At 58.3% G+C, this 15,401-nt stretch overlaps 3 protein-coding genes across 3 annotated transcripts; all 3 read left to right on the top strand.

Moving 5' to 3' along the window:
- Positions 1-554: 554 nt before the first annotated feature.
- On the top strand, positions 555-4,551 carry GSDMA (gasdermin A; the record flags this gene model as incomplete). Its single annotated transcript, XM_082297589.1, has 9 exons — positions 555-774; positions 938-1,133; positions 1,386-1,551; positions 1,624-1,717; positions 2,119-2,172; positions 2,399-2,553; positions 2,750-2,900; positions 3,583-3,656; positions 3,792-4,551. 9 exons carry the CDS (start codon positions 555-557, stop codon positions 4,026-4,028), a joined length of 1,347 nt encoding a protein of 448 aa, XP_082153715.1. The 3' UTR covers positions 4,029-4,551.
- A 1,341-nt stretch (positions 4,552-5,892) lies between these two features.
- PSMD3 (proteasome 26S subunit, non-ATPase 3) lies at positions 5,893-11,215 on the top strand. Its single transcript, XM_082297179.1, has 12 exons — positions 5,893-6,094; positions 6,991-7,181; positions 7,917-8,054; positions 8,230-8,366; positions 8,453-8,643; positions 8,824-8,927; positions 9,531-9,645; positions 9,853-9,972; positions 10,047-10,150; positions 10,370-10,525; positions 10,615-10,665; positions 10,762-11,215. Exons 1-12 carry the CDS (start codon positions 5,923-5,925, stop codon positions 10,837-10,839), a joined length of 1,557 nt encoding a protein of 518 aa, XP_082153305.1. The 5' UTR covers positions 5,893-5,922; the 3' UTR covers positions 10,840-11,215.
- A 2,324-nt stretch (positions 11,216-13,539) lies between these two features.
- CSF3 (colony stimulating factor 3) lies at positions 13,540-15,233 on the top strand (the record flags this gene model as incomplete). The annotated part of the gene is made up of 5 exons (XM_082297283.1): positions 13,540-13,555; positions 13,988-14,157; positions 14,514-14,621; positions 14,751-14,897; positions 15,063-15,233. 5 exons carry the CDS (start codon positions 13,540-13,542, stop codon positions 15,231-15,233), a joined length of 612 nt encoding a protein of 203 aa, XP_082153409.1.
- Between the last annotated feature and the right edge of the window lie 168 nt (positions 15,234-15,401).

The raw sequence follows: 15,401 nt of genomic DNA, 5'->3' as shown, positions 1-15,401 counted from the left end.
GGTCCCAGCCAACCCAAACCAGTCTGGATTACCCAATTTCCCCTCCCCAGCTCCATCCCGTAAAAACCCAGAAAAGCGAAACTGAAACTTTTTGATAAAAACAAGCTGTGTCAGAAAACAAACGGGGATTTCTTTCTGGCCCTCAAACAGCAGCTCTCCCCTGCAGACCACCAGGGCCTGCCCAAGGAGGCTGGGCTGTGATTTCTCTCTATTTTGGGGGACATTTGCCTCCAAAAGCAGCACCCTCAGAGTCTGCCAGCTGCGTTCTCTCTGCACAATCACTGGGGATCATCAGCAAACAGGGACAAGGCCAAACAACCCACAGTTCCTGCTTCTTCCTCTCCAAACACTCCCTGTAACAACCTGTGAAACTTGTGTCCTTGGACAATGGGGGGGGGGGTTTGAGTCATTATTTTGAAATCATCTTAAGCATTAAAGTAACACTTTGTTGCAATGTCCTGCTATTATTTCAAGTAATCTGCCTTAACTTGTGTTGCCTCTTTCCCAAGGCACAAATCCACTTGGCTTTGCTTCAAAACTTCAGCCACAGCAGAATGTTTAAAAAATTCACCAAATTCCTTGTAAAACAAATGGATCCAAGCAAAGAATTGGTCCCTGTCGAGAGCATCGCAGACAATGAGCACTTCAGGCCTCTCTATCTACTGAAAAAAAAGCGCAAATCAAAAACCATATTCCACCCAGCTCTCTACTACCAGCGGACAGGGTTCACACTGGATGATGTGCTGCTGCCTGGAGAAGATGGTAAAAGTATAGGTAAAGCCCAAATTTATCAATCTGAAGTTCACAAATTCCATAGATCATGTGTTTGGGTCATTTATGGCTGAACTGTATCATGTTCCAGCTTTCCTGTGGGTGCTATCCTTACAGTGCTGAGTCTGTGTAATCCTGTTTAACATAATGCATGGAATTATTTCAGTGTCCTTCCATCAAGATTCCAGCCAATTTACTCTCACAAAAGTCAGCGCTGACCAAGCTGATGGAGGTCTCAGCATTTCTTTTGACCCTGCAAGTGTAGAGCTGAAAGGAGCTGCCTCTCTGTCCAAGGTGTTTTCCATCAAACCCCAGAAGAAGAGCGTATCACTGGAATCACTGGAGGCACTGAGAAGAGAAAGGTAAGGAATGATGAGGGAGCACACACGCTCCAGTCACCTCCTCCAGCCCACAACAGGTCAACAATGGGTTTTCAACAGCCTAAAACTAAGATTAAGACCTTAGGGCAGGAATTCCCTCTAACTAGGACAGGTTTGACAGGAAATGGGAGTGACAAGATACCCCCTGAGCCTCCTCTTCTCCAGGCTAAGCCCCTCCACCTCCCACAGCCGCTCCTGGTGCTCCAGACCCTTCCCATCCCTTTTCTCCTTTAGACAAATCAACATGGATCACTCCTTCATCCGACAGCTACAGAGAACAGACATCCACCTATATGTGGTCACTGAAATCCTCGAAGCCTCGGAGGAGACCGTCTACAAGGAATCCACCAAGGCAGACGGGGGCTTCAAGGCCAAATTTTACAGCACGCTCTGTGCACAGGTTTGGCTTCTCTCTCCTCCCTTCCCTGACACCTGCACTCAGGTGTCCTAACAAGTTATTTTCTTTATCCAGAGCACCAAGGAGGACAAACAAAGCATAGTCATACCCAAGGGCTGCACCCTGGCCTTCAGGACCATCCAGCTACACATTAGAGATGGAGCATGGGGTAAGCAACTTCCAGAAATGACAAATTTCTCCATTCCGGAAACAGTGCACAAGAGGAAGAACATTTTAGGAAGTATCACTTAGCCACAGAGCCACCCGCAGCTTGTCTGCAAAGAGATGGAAGCAGTGTGAGGAACAGAAATCACCTGGGAAAGGTCAGATAACCCATGCAAGGTCAAAGATGCAGTTTGGGGAGGGGTCAGTAAAGAAAGAAGGAAGCCTCAAATCTATGTTTCAGGAGCTGCAGAGCTCCTGTTGATAAACTGCACACAGAGCAGAGTTTGGGTTGTTTCTTTTCTTTTTCTACTCAGAAGAGAAGAGCCAGGGAGAAAACTGGGTGGGTGACCACAAGCGGGAAGGCTGGTGTAGAAGACCATAAATGTCCTTTTTATCCTGTTGCAGATCTGGATTATTTCCCAGCAGAAGCCATGAGAAGGGCAGCTTACGTAGCTGATGGTAAGTAATGTATTTTCACAGCTTCCACTTGCACAACTTTTACCTGCTTTGGGTAAGATGGAATCTTCCAGCATAAAACAAACCACCTCTTCCCTGAGACATCACAACTGCCCAAATTCCATATTGCTTCAGAAACACTCATACAAGGGTTTCCAACTCTGAATTTAGAGATGCCAGTGAACTCCTAGTTCAGAAGTGACAGATTTGGATCCCTTCTGGTTTGCAGGTCCCTCACAAGGAAAATTAGGAGTAGTGCTGGGAGAAGTTAAATACGCCTGCCGAATTTTCTCCGAGTTGTCTCCTGACCTGCTGCTCATAGTCTTAAACACCATTAAAACTGTGATGAGGGACAAGATCCTCCTACAAGAGCTCAGCCAGAAAGTAAGTGAAGCTTCTCTTACTGCCACGATTTATAAGTACAGACACATCCAGGACCACACCTCTTGCCCCACAAGTTACCTGTCCTGTGTCACCACTGTCCATCCAAAATCCCCTCACTCAGCACACCTGCCTGCTTTGGACAAGCAGCAGCCTCTGCCCCCAAATCCTCACATTTCTTTTCCTTGTTCCCCCACAGATGGAAGAAGTTCCTGAGGAAAATGATGGTTATCAGCTGAAAACTGAGAGCCCAGACTTAAAAGACCTGTTCAGCACCTTAGAGCATTCTCCAAGAGATCTTCTCCTTCAGCTGGCAGAGGGAATCACCTACATCTTTGATGCTTTGCATGGTGAGGCTTTGGGACTTTAAGAGGGAAATCAAGGCAGGGATGATGCCCAGTCCTGCCATTCCCTCTTTCCTTCTTCTCTGACTCTTCCTCAAGTGGAATCTACAGCTGAGTCCCATGGTGAGGAGACAAGAGAAACCCCCTTTGCACCCATCCAGGGCTCCTTCAAAGTGCAGTCACAGCTTCCTCCCAAGGGGCTGCTCCAATCTCTGCTCTGGTGACCAGGGACAGAACCCCAGGGAACAGCTGGAGCTGTGTCTGGGAGGGTTAGGTTGGATAGCAGGGGAAGGTTCTTCCCCCAGAGGGTGGTCAGGCACTGAACAGGCTTCCCAGGGAATGGGCACAGCCCAAAGGCTGACAGAGCTCTACAAGCCTTTGGACACTGCTCTCAGCACAGGGTGGGACTGTTGGGAGTGTCCTGTGCAGGGATGGGAGTTCAATTCTCCTTGTAGGTCCCTTCCAACTCCATATTCCATGATTCTGTGACAAACAGCCATATCACTCTCGCAGTGAGGCTGCACAAATTATTTCTATTAAAACATCCAAAGAACTTTTGACCAAACGGGCATTTCCTACAAGAAATTATCACCCTTCCCATCCTCTTCACTCTTTCCCATCCCTATCACACCAGAAACTCCAACACCTCGGGGGTGGTTTTGGATCCAAACCCACTTTATTTCTGCAGAGTTATTGGAGGATCAGCTGCTGCTGCTGCTGGAATCCTTGGAAAGGAAGATTGTGTCCCAACAGCTGGAGCTGGTGAGAACACACATCACATTTGGCTCCTTTCAAGGGGAGGCGGGAGCTATGTTAATTCTAACATTTCCATACTGATGTCACAACTTGACTACTGATTAAAATCCTGACTTTGCTTTTTTTGTTGTTGTTGTGAAGGTTGAAAACCTCCTGAAACACGACCTGGAGAAGAGGAAGGAGCCTTTCCATGTGGATGCTGGGCTGCTCTCCTTCCCACACAAGGAGGAACAGCTGTTAACCATGGCCCTGGTGGAGATGAGTGGAGTGCAGCTCCAGGAAGATGGATCAGCTGTCCCTAGGGATCAGCCCTTCGAGGCCATGGCAGCCCTGTTCGTGGTCCTGTATACCCTCAATCTCCTGAGTGGCTTGGAGTAGGAGGTACCTGGCTCAGCCTAGGGAACACCTCCTCAAGATGTTGGAAAATCTCTGATGACAAGACAGGTTTCTCTCCCAATTCCATCCTTGTTCATGCTCAAGGATACTTTGGCTGTGAAAGGCAAATTTAAGGCAGGAAAACTCATTATGGATGCTAAGGGCTGGATATCCAAGGGGATTTGTCTGTCTGTCTCCCCATGAATGCAGAGGGACAATGGGAAAATCCACAAGCCCAAAGAATCCCAGGCCTGGCTGTGATGCCTCGTGTAATCCTGCTTCCCTAAAAATGCTGCTGCCGCTTCTGCAATCAGTAAATGGGAAAGAGAAGGGTATAGGAAACCTGAAGTGGATGGGAATGCAAAGAGAAAGGGGAAATTGAAAGGGAAAGGGAAGGCAGAGGAAACAAACGCCAGAAGGCAACACCAGGAGTGACTCTCCCTGGTCCCTCTGTGGTTCACTGAGGGCTCCGTGAACTGCTGGTGGCCAGAAGGTTGGGGAATCCCAGAGGTTTCAGCAACACCTCCCTGCTCCCAGTGCTGCCATTGTCCCTGAGATGCTTGAGGGACACGGGCAGCACTTCAGAGCAACCATCCTCTCATTATCACTTTATAAATAAAGAGCAGTTTCCTGCTAAGCAACCGGGTGTTTTCAAAGTCAATTTCTTAATTTTGTGTGGTTTTGGTCCCACAGCACATCTGACAAGCTTGGGATGCTGTACCAAAAATGTGGGCACTTAGCCCTGGGGTGAAGTCGGGGTGTCCCTCAGGCTGCGGGGCCCTGGAAGGGTCCCTGGAGGCGAGGGGCAGCACTGCTCACCTGGCTGGACACTGACAGCTCCAGGAGCACTTCCAGCACCAGGGGCCAGGTTCTGCCTTGCAGCAGCTACAAAGGGAGCCCAGCCCCAACCTGGAACCCTTACTGGACACCCTGGTTCTAGTCCCACACCAGACACCTCGCAGAACCCCCAGCTCCAACATGGCCTCTTTTGGGACCCCTAGACCCAGTCTGGCCCCTCACGGGACCTCCACTCCAAGCCCCGACCCCGCCTCCTCACCGGACCACTCACAGGATGCCCGGCCCCTCACGGATCCCCAGACCCACACAGGACCCTGCACAGGATTCCCGGTCCCAGGATGGCCCCTCACAGAACCCTTTACGGGATCTCTGGTCCCAGTGAGGCCCCTCACGGGACCCTTCACGGGATCCCCGACTTAGCCCCAGTGCAGACCCTCATGGGACCCTTCTCTGGATCTCTGGGCCCAGCATGGCCCCTCACAGAACCCTTCGCGGGGTCCCCCACCACAGGCCGGCCCCTCACGGAACCCTTTACAGGATCTCTGGGCCAGCATGGCCCCTCACGGAACCCTTCGCGGGGTCCCCCACCACAGACCGGCCCCTCACGGAACCCTTTACGGGATCTCTGGTCCCAGTGTGGCCCCGCACGGGACTCCTCCCGACATGCCCGACCTGTCCCCCGCCCGGCCCCTCACGGAACCTCGCGCTCCGCCTCAGCAAAGGCTAGCCCCTCGCCCGCGCCCCCAAAAGGCGGGAACTGCTCAGCACCGGGCGGAAACACCCGAAAGCTCTACGGAGATCCCCGAGACAGAGAGCCGAAAGAACACGAGCGATGCCGGAACCCTCCGAGAAGTCTAGGCCAAAACACCCGAGAACTTGGCGAAAATCTACGAGCGAAGACGGAAATACCCGAGAGCGTCGCGGAACTCCACGAGCGAGAGAGGCGGAACTCTCCGAGCGGTGACTGAAATATACGAAAGCGCGGCGGAACAACCCGAGCGACGGCGGAAACGGCCGAGCGAAAGGCGGAAGGAGACGATCGTGTGTCGGTCGGCGCTCGGCTGGTCGCGCCTGGCGGCCCGTTGTGCAGTGTCACGCCATGAAGCAGGACGGCGCGTCCCGCCGCCGCGGCGACAAGGCCAAGGCACCCCCGGAGGGACCCCCGCCCGCTCCCCCCGACGTCGAGATGCACGAGGAGGCGGCGCCGGTGGCCCCCGAGGCGGCCGGAGAGCGGCAGCCGCAGCGGGAGCTGGACGCGATCACGTTGGAGGGTGAGGGGGGGGTGTTGTTGTAATGAGGGTGTTTGTGGAGATGGGGGGGGGAACTGAGGGGTCTTGAGGGTTGAAGGGATTTGGGACAGGTCGGGGGAACCCCTGAGAGGGGGGATGTTGGAGGAAGAGGATTGAGGGGGGTTATAGGGAGCCTTGGGGGGACTGGGGAGGGGTCAGGGTGGAGATACCTGAGGGGGGTGGGAGAGCGGCTGGAAAGGTGTTGGAGAAGGGGAATGGGCGGATCAGTGTGGGAGTGGGCAGTTGGAGGGAGCTCTGAGGGAAAGAGGAACGGGGGAGCACTTTTGGGAAGGGGAGTTGGGGGGCACCGTGTAGGAAGGGGAGAGGGGAGCTGTGTTTGGGGGCGTGTCACTATGGGATAAGGGGTTTGGGGGGCACAGAGAGGGAAAGGGAGATGGAAGGTGTGTTTTTTGGGGGGGGAAACACTGTGGAGAAGGGTATTTGGGGCAGTCTGTGAGGGAAATGAAGGGGGGAGGTTGGTTTTGGGGGCAGTCACTGAAGAATGGGAGATGGACTTATGTTTTGGAGGGGATTACTGTGGAAAGGAATTGGGGCAGCTCTGTGAGGGAGAGGGTGTGTTTTGGGGGGACAGGCTGTGAGCGTCAGGGGAGCTGCAGCCCTACTGTGGTGGGACCCCATGGGGGTGCAGATGGAGGCTGGAGCCCTTGGGGAGGAGGGACAATACTCTGGAAGGGTCTCACCAGCCTCCTGCTCCAGGCAGGGACAGCCCTGAGGACAGGTCAGGTCACTGGGGACACCAAGGCCATGGGCAGAGGGACCCCAGAACAGCAGGACAGGGTGAGGGGGCAGCCCTGCCTTTGTTCCTGGGTGCCCCTGGCAGAGGATTTGGGGTGAGGGGTGTCCATGTGCCCCCGCAGACATCAAGGAGCACGTGAAGCAGCTGGAGAAGGCGGTGTCGGGGAAGGAGCCGCGCTACGTCCTGCGGGCGCTGCGGGCTCTGCCCTCCACCTCCCGCCGCCTCAACCCCAACGTGCTGCACAAGGCCATCCATGGCTTCTTCACCTCCAACTGCACTGTCAGGGACTTCCTGCTTGGATTCCTGGAGGAGGTAGGGACAGGGCTGGGGAGGGGACACCTGCTCTGTCACCTCTGCCCTGCTCTGGTGACACCCCCCAGCACAGGAAGGATGTGGAGAGGCAGGAGGGAATCCAGAGGAAGCACCAAGATGATCACAGGGATGGAGCAGTTCTGCTGTGGGGAAAGGCTGAAAAAATTGGGATTGTTCAGCCTGGAAAAGAGAAGGTGTAGGGGTCATGTCACTGTGGCATCCCAGGATTTGAAGAAGCAACAGAAGAGATGGAGAGGGACTATTTACAAGGGCTTGGAGTGGCAGGACAAGGGGGAGTGGCTTGCCACTGACAGAGAGCAGGATTAGATGGGCTATTGGGAAGAAGTTCTTCCCTGTGAGGGCAGTGAAGCAGTGGAATGGATTTCCCAGGGAAGTTGTGGCTGCCCCATCCCTAGAAGTGTTCAAGGCCAGAATGGGCAGGGCTTGGAGCTGCCTTGTCTAGTGGAGGGTGTCCCTGCCCATGGCAGAGGTGGGACTGGGTGAACTTTAAGATCCCTTCCAACCCAAACCCGCCTGGGATTCAATGATTGTTTCCCTCTCCAAGGAGGGAACAGGGCAGGGGGATTTGGGGACACTGAGGATGAGCAGCCCCTCTGCTCAGACACATGTGTGAGCAGGGACAGGTCCCTGCAGTCCTGGCCATGCTCCTGTCACACCTGGAGCAGAGCTGTCTCTGCACAGGGACAGAGATGCAACATTTCTCTCTCCCCTCAGTCCATGGACACAGAAGCTGAGCTGCAGTTCCGCCCACGGACAGGGAAAGCAGCCTCAGCCCCTCTCCTGCCAGAGGTGGAGACCTACCTGCAGCTGCTGCTCGTCATCTACCTGATGAACAGCAAGAGGTACCCCGAGGTGAGACCCCCAAGCTGCCCCCGCAGCGCTCCTGCTCGGTGGGGACCCCCTGGCCCTGCCCCACGCTGTCCCCTCAGTGTTTGGGTGCCGCCCCAGGTTCAGCCCCACAGCCTGGGTGGTCTCTGCCCCTCCCAGGATCAATCCCCCTGCTCTGACCTCCCTTCCCCTCCTGCAGGCTCAGAAGGTGTCTGATGACCTGATGCAGAAGATCAGCTCCCAGAACCGCCGGGCCCTGGACCTGGTGGTGGCCAAGTGTTACTATTACCACTCCCGGATCTACGAATTCCTGAACAAACTCGACGTGGTCCGGAGGTGGGATGGGGCCTATAGGGGGCTGTCCCTCAACATGATCCCCCTGTTTTCCTCCCTCTTCGCTGATTCCTTGTCCCACCTTGCAGCTTCCTGCACGCCCGGCTCCGCACGGCCACGCTGCGCCACGACGCCGACGGCCAGGCCACGCTCCTGAACCTGCTCCTGAGGAATTACCTCCACTATAACCTCTACGACCAGGCTGAGAAGCTCGTCTCCAAGTCCGTGTTCCCCGAGCAGGCCAACAACAACGAGTGGGCTCGGTACCTGTACTACACAGGTGAGAGGGGCTCGGTGCCTGCCCTGGCTCCTGGCACCCCGCACCGAAGGGCTCCGGTTCCTCAGAGAACCTCTTTGAGCAGCTGGAGGTGGGGCTTCCAGGCAGGATTTGGAGCCCCATCCGTGTAGGTCGGGTTGGATTCACTGGGTGGCTTTCCCCACCCGCCCCGTGTGGGCGCAGGGCGGATCAAGGCCATCCAGCTGGAATACTCGGAGGCGCGGCGCACCATGACCAACGCCCTGCGCAAGGCCCCGCAGCACACGGCCGTCGGCTTCAAGCAGACGGTGAGTGGGGAGGGGGCAGGACCCCCCTGCACTGGGTCTGAGACCCCTCGGGGTTGGGATCTCACAGGGCTTGGATGTAGGACCTTGTGGGATGTCAAGCCCCATGGAGTTTGGTTCTGGACCTCCCAGCTTTGGGACATCCTGGGGACAGGTTTGGGGCTTCCTTGGATGTCAGCCTCCATGGACTCGAGTCCTCTGGGATTTGGGATTTCCCAGGGTCAGGTCCAGGGCTCCCCAGGGTTGGGCTCCACGGGGACAGTCCTGGCACCTCCCAGGCTCAGCGCCTTCCAGGATGAGATCTGGGACCCCCCAGGGTTGGGCTCTGTAGGGACAGGTGTGGGATCTCCCAGGGTCAGGCCCCACGGGGACAGATTTGGGACCTCCCAGGGTGTTGGGCCCTGCAGGGATGACAGATGTGGGACCTCCTAGGTTTGGAACTTCCCAGGGACAAATCTGGGACTTTCCAGGCCCCACAGGGACAGGAACAAATTTGGGTTCTCCTGGGGTCGTGTGCCCCATGGGGATGGGTGCTAGACCTCTTGGGGTGCCCAGGGATGGTTTCAGGCCCTGTGGGGACTCACTCAGGGTCTCACTCTGCCCCAGGTGCACAAGCTGCTCATTGTGGTGGAGCTGCTCCTCGGGGAGATCCCGGACAGGCTCCAGTTCCGGCAGCCCTCGCTCAAGCGCTCGCTCATGCCCTACTTCCTGCTGACCCAGGGTATGGCTGCCCACCCCTGCCTGTCTCTGTCCTTCCCGCAGTGTCAGAGAATCATGGAATATCCTGAGTGGGAAGGGACCCAATGGGAGTTCTCTCCCCTTGATGGGACTTGGATGCAGATGCCACTTGAGAAGGAGGAAGTCAGCCAGCCCTGACTCACTTTCCCCAGCCTTTCTCCTTCCCCCATTCCCACCTTCTTCCCTCCAGCTGTCAGGACAGGGAACCTGGCCAAGTTCAACCAAGTCCTTGACCAGTTTGGGGACAAGTTCCAGGCTGATGGCACTTACACCCTGATCATTCGGCTGAGGCACAACGTCATCAAGACAGGTAGGAGAGTGTTTGAGGACCCTCCACAGGCTGGGCAGGCTGGGGGGCTGCGTCCCATTCCCTTCTCCCCACAGGTGTCCGCATGATCAGCCTCTCCTACTCCCGCATCTCCCTGGCCGACATCGCCCAGAAGCTGCAGCTGGACAGCCCTGAGGATGCCGAGTTCATCGTTGCCAAGGTACCAGCACAGCGAGCCCCATCCTTTTGGGGTCCTGGGGTGCCCACAGCCCCCCACCCTGCCCCATCCCCCACACCCCTCCCTGCAATGCCCCTGGGTTTGGGTTGAGGCTCCTCCAGGGAGAACTGGGGACACTCAGGGCGCCGCATCCCCGCTCTGTGCGCCGTGTCCCGAGCCCTCGGGGACACCCCATGCCCTGCCCCGTGCCCGGGCTCACAGGCCATCCGGGACGGCGTGATCGAGGCCAGTATCAACCACGAGAAGGGCTACGTCCAGTCCAAGGAGATGATCGACATCTACTCCACACGGGAGCCCCAGCTGGCCTTCCACCAGCGCATCTCCTTCTGCCTCGATATCCACAACATGTCCGTGAAGGTGAGCACAATCTGTTGCTGGGGGGGACAGCAGGACACGGCTCAGGGCTGGCTCAGCTCCAAGCTCATCCTCCTCTTCTTTTTCTCCAGGCCATGAGGTTCCCACCCAAATCTTACAACAAGGACTTGGAATCTGCAGAGGTGAGATCTCACCAGGGTTCTCTGCAGCCACCATGGCTGTGGGAAGGATGTGGCTCCTGTCCCCACCTGCCACCAACCTCGGCCTTTGCTTTCCAGGAGCGCCGGGAGCGTGAGCAGCAGGACCTAGAGTTTGCCAAGGAGATGGCAGAGGACGATGACGACGGTTTTCCGTGACCCTGGGCCCTGGCTGTACTTTTTTATTTGTCCCTTGGACAGATGGTGGCTGAGCAGGGCCCTCCGTCCCCCCCAGACCCCTCTTTTATAAATCCCTGCATGTCTGTACTGTGGGAGGGGACACAGGGGGTTCCCTAGGCCCACACCCCCTGACCACCTGCACCTGTGGTGGGACCCCCCCTCCCCAAAAAACATCCTTAAAAGGATCCCTGTGGTGACATCGGAGCCGATGCCAGAGGGGCTGCGAGGGGAGTGGGGCTGGAGGGAGCAGGAGTGGGGTCTCCACTGGTGCCCCCCCGGCTCCCACGACAACAACGGGGTCAAACTTTGTTAAACTTCAATTATGACTTTTAAAATAAAAGATGGAAAAACACCAGCCTGGGTGCCGCCAGCTGTGGGTTTGTTGGGATAGGGAGGGGGCATGGGGCTGGTTTGGGGTCTCTGCTCTCCTCTTGAGCTTGGGGAACTGGAGCTTTGTCCCAGTGGTGCTGGGAGAGGCCCCAGCAGCTCCGGGATGGTATCCCAAGAGGATTCCACTGGGAAAGGCACAGGGCCGGGCTGGGCCCCCTTTGTGCCCCACAACACCAGCCCTGGGGGTGATGGGGACAGGGGACATGAAGCCACTCCAGGTGGGTCCCAGCAGCATCTGGGATGAGTTCTCTGAGAAAATCTGGGAATGTCCCAGCACCCCCATGCCAGGAAGGCAGCCAGGGCTGCAGGTCAACTGTGGGGCTGTCCCAGCCCATTACCCCTCTGAGGGTCTCTAGGGGAGACCAGAGAAGGCGAGAGCCCAGCCAGGGGGGCTAAGGCTGGCACTGGGGACACAAGGACACCCCAGGAGTGCTGGTGTGTTGGCAGAGGTCAGGAAGGGGCTGAGGGTGCCCAAATTGGGCCACGGGAAGAGGAAGGGTGACCACGTGGCTGAAAACAGCGGGGGGGTGCCCGGGACACTCCCTGGACCAAGGAGCTCCAGCCCCATGGGGGAGGGGGCTTTGCTGGGCCAGCTCCCTCCCCCACTCCCCAACACCCACAGTTTCGGGTCTGAAACCACTTCCTTCCTTGGAAAGCTGACAGGGGCTTTGGGCACTGATTCAACCCCCCCCACCCCCATCACAATTCCTGAAAGCACCATCCTGCTGAGAGGACAGATCTGCTCTGGGGTGATCCTGTGGGTGCACAGACTGAGGGGACCAGGCTGAGCCCCTCAATGGCCACCGGCTCCCCCTGGCTCCAGGGAGGGCACAGGGAGAGCTGGGAGGGCTGTTCCTCCCAAAAATCCTATGAATCTCTACTGCCAAGGTCATTTCATGCATCCGGAGGGCAGAACGCTCAGTGCTGCCAGGTTTGAAGGGAGGTCATCAGTAGGTTTCAGACTTAACACCTGGCTGTGCCAGGAAGGCTCTGCTTGGTACTTGTGGATTGGCTGCAGCTGATGGGGGTTTATTTCCCAGCTGGAGGCAGGAACTTCCAGGACTTCCAGGACTTCCAGCTTCTGGTACTGGTGCTGTGGCTGTACCCCACAAACTGTACCCCACAAATGGACCCCACTGGGTGTGTGGCCCATCACGGTGCCCACCAACATCTGCAATCTGCAGAGACAGGGTTCCCTGTCCCCATTCCTCTCCCCATTCCTGTCCCCATTCCTGTCCACACAGCCTCCAGGAGGGCAGCGGTGGGACCCAGCCAGGGGTCAGGGTTGCAGAATGAGCCTCCCCACCCCAATGCTGCCCTGGGGTCACCCTGCCCAGGGCTGTGAGGGGAGGGAGTGGGTGCCTCCCGTGCCCCAGCCAGCCCGTGCCAGGCAAGAGCCGGCCAGCTGGCACCGGCCCAACAGATCCTGGAAGGACTTGCGGGAAACGTCACGAGCCAAAATTCCCTCGTCAGCACAACGGGGCCGGGAGCAGCTACCCCTTGCCAAGGGCTGCCCTGGAAGCCTCTTCGCTGAAGGGGCAGAGGGGGAGCTGGCCCCTGGCAGGTGGGGTCAGCCTGATTTGGCCAGTGCTTGAGGACACGGGGCACAACCCGGCCCCACAGTGCCCAGCAAGGCAGGATCTGGCCCCGTGGTGCTGCCCGGGCAGGGTCACACCTTGGCCCCCTCCAGCTGGTGCTACCACCATGAAGGTCACACCGCCAGGACCCGCCCAGATGCCGAGGTGAGGGTCGAAGGCAGCTGACAGGGGGTGCTGCCCACATGGGCTGGGGATGGGGACAACCCCAGAGTGACAGCAGCAGTGAGAAGCCACCATCCCCTTGTCCGGTCACCTGTGAGTGACCCTGCGCATGACCCTGCGCGTGACCCCGCTGTGCTGGGCACTGGCCCACCAGGCCAGCGCAGTGGGAGCCCTGCGAGCAGGTTAATGAGTCACCAAAGCCCCACCTGCCCTGTCCTGACACCCGCCTCAATGCCTGGGCTCCACCGGGCGACTGCGGCCGCACCGAGGGGCACTGCTGCCCACCGGCCCCGGGAAAGCCCCACGGTGTGGCCGCGGCCGAGCACCCGCTTCCCGAGATTTGCATGCTGTGATTAACGCAAGTGAAGCAATCGCGCTGTTGCCTCATCAGTGAGAATCCCCGAGGCCCGCGGACTATAAATGCCCCGATTGATGAGCAGAGCCGGGCAGGAGCGAGCGGAGCCGGGCCGGGCTGGGCAGGGCAGGGCTGCACTGCACAGAGGAAGAGGCACCGAGCCGGGCATCCACCATGTGTTTCCTCACCCGTGAGTACCCAGCACCCACTGCAGCACCCCCATCTCCCACTGCACCCAAACCACCCCTAAGCCCCACTTTGCCCATAGGACCTGCTGCCCCCACAGCAACCACAGCACCCACTGCCCCCACTGCACCCAGCCCACGCACTCCAGCAGTAGCACCCACTTGTCCCCACTGCATGCACCACACCCAGAGCGCCCATAAACCCACCCTACCCTGTAGCACCTGCTACACCTACACCCAGAGCCCCCTTCTGCTGCCCCCGGCACCGGTGGGACACAGAGAACACTGGTCCCTCTCCCTTTTCAGGGTCTCTACCCCTTCCCCATGCCACACTGCTGCCACCATCCCCAGGGTGGTTCGGTTGCTGAGCCCATCCTGGATGAGGGGTCGGGGCTCCCTGGGGTGTCTGGTGGGTGCTGAGCCGCTGTCCCCCACAGGTGGGCTGGCGCTGCTGCTGGGTGTGCTGCTGTGGGCGCCGTGGCAGGCGCTGCATGGGGCACCGCTGACCGAGCTCTCGGGGGACCAGGACTTCCAGCTCTTCCTGCAGAGGAACCTCGAGTTCACCCGCAAGATCCACGGGGATGTGGCCGCGCTGCAGCGCGTGGTGGTGAGTCCCACACGCTGCAGAAGGGGAATGGCAGCCACTGCGAGGTCACAGATAAGGCGACCTTCTCCTCCCTGGCCTTATCGGCACTGCAGGGCCAGGAGCCAGCAGTGTCCCCTGCGCTGCCCAAGGCTCAGCCCTGGGGTGTTGGGGCACCCACTGGGAACACGTGGTGACCTTCCTGGGCACGCACTTGCCAGGGCAGCCACATCTCTATCCCCATTGCACCAGGTCCACTCCATCCCCTCCCTCCTCCTGGTTGGGCTGCAGAGGGTCCCAGAGCACAGGGATGGGATGTTGCAGGGTGCTGGGGGCGTTGGGGTCCTCTGGTGTCCTGACCCTGTCCCCTTTGTCTGCAGTGTGACACCTTCCAGCTGTGCAAGGAGGAGGAGCTGCTGCTGGTGCGGCAGGACCTGGACATCACACAGGCGCTGCTGGAGCAGTGTCACAAGCGCACCTTCCAGGCGGTGAGTACGGGCAGCCCACTCCTGCCACGAGCTGGTCAGCTCTGTCATGGCTTGAGGCACCCCAGAGCCCCCTGTGTCTTGGTGGCCTGGCCATGCCCAGCCCCGCTGACCACACCATGCCCACCACAGGAGACCTGCTTCAGCCAGATCCGTGCCGGGCTCCGCATCTACCACGGCTCTCTGGCCACCATCCGGGACCTGCTGCCTGGGCACGCTGCCTTGGTGGAGACCCTGCAGCTGGACATGGCCAACCTGTCCTCCAACATCCAGCAGCAGGTGAGGGGGCAAAGGGGGACTTCGTGGGGACAGGTGGGTAAAGCAGGTGCTGCATCCCAAAGGAGGGGAGGGCATGGTGGGGGCTGCATGCCCAGGAAGGGCACACAGGGGCAGGGGGGTGTCTCCAGGCCTGGAGCTGATGCCACTGCCTCTGCCTGGCTGCAGATGGAGGACCTAGGCCTGGCCACGGTGACGTACCCCACGGAGAACCAGGACCCCCTCCCCACCTTCTCCTCCCGCTTCCGCCACCAAGTTGGCGGCTTCTTCATCCTGGCCAACTTCCAGCGGTTCCTGGAGACGGCGTACCGGGCACTGCGGCACCTCGCCAACCTCTGACCCCTGTTTGTGGATGTCGCACCTGAGGGACATCCCGGGAGCACCCCATTTTCTGCTTATTTAATATTTAAGGCTATTTAATATTTATCTGTCTGGAGATGCTCCCCCGCCCACGACCCCGGGCAGGCGCCAGGGGATCCCGCGGTGGATCCGTGCACAGGTACCTGT

Source organism: Coloeus monedula (genome assembly GCF_965178545.1).
Source record: "Coloeus monedula genome assembly, chromosome: 26".
Lineage (NCBI taxonomy): Eukaryota > Metazoa > Chordata > Aves > Passeriformes > Corvidae > Coloeus > Coloeus monedula.
Note: the sequence above shows the minus strand (reverse complement) of the source record. Positions and strands in the feature narration are given on the sequence as shown.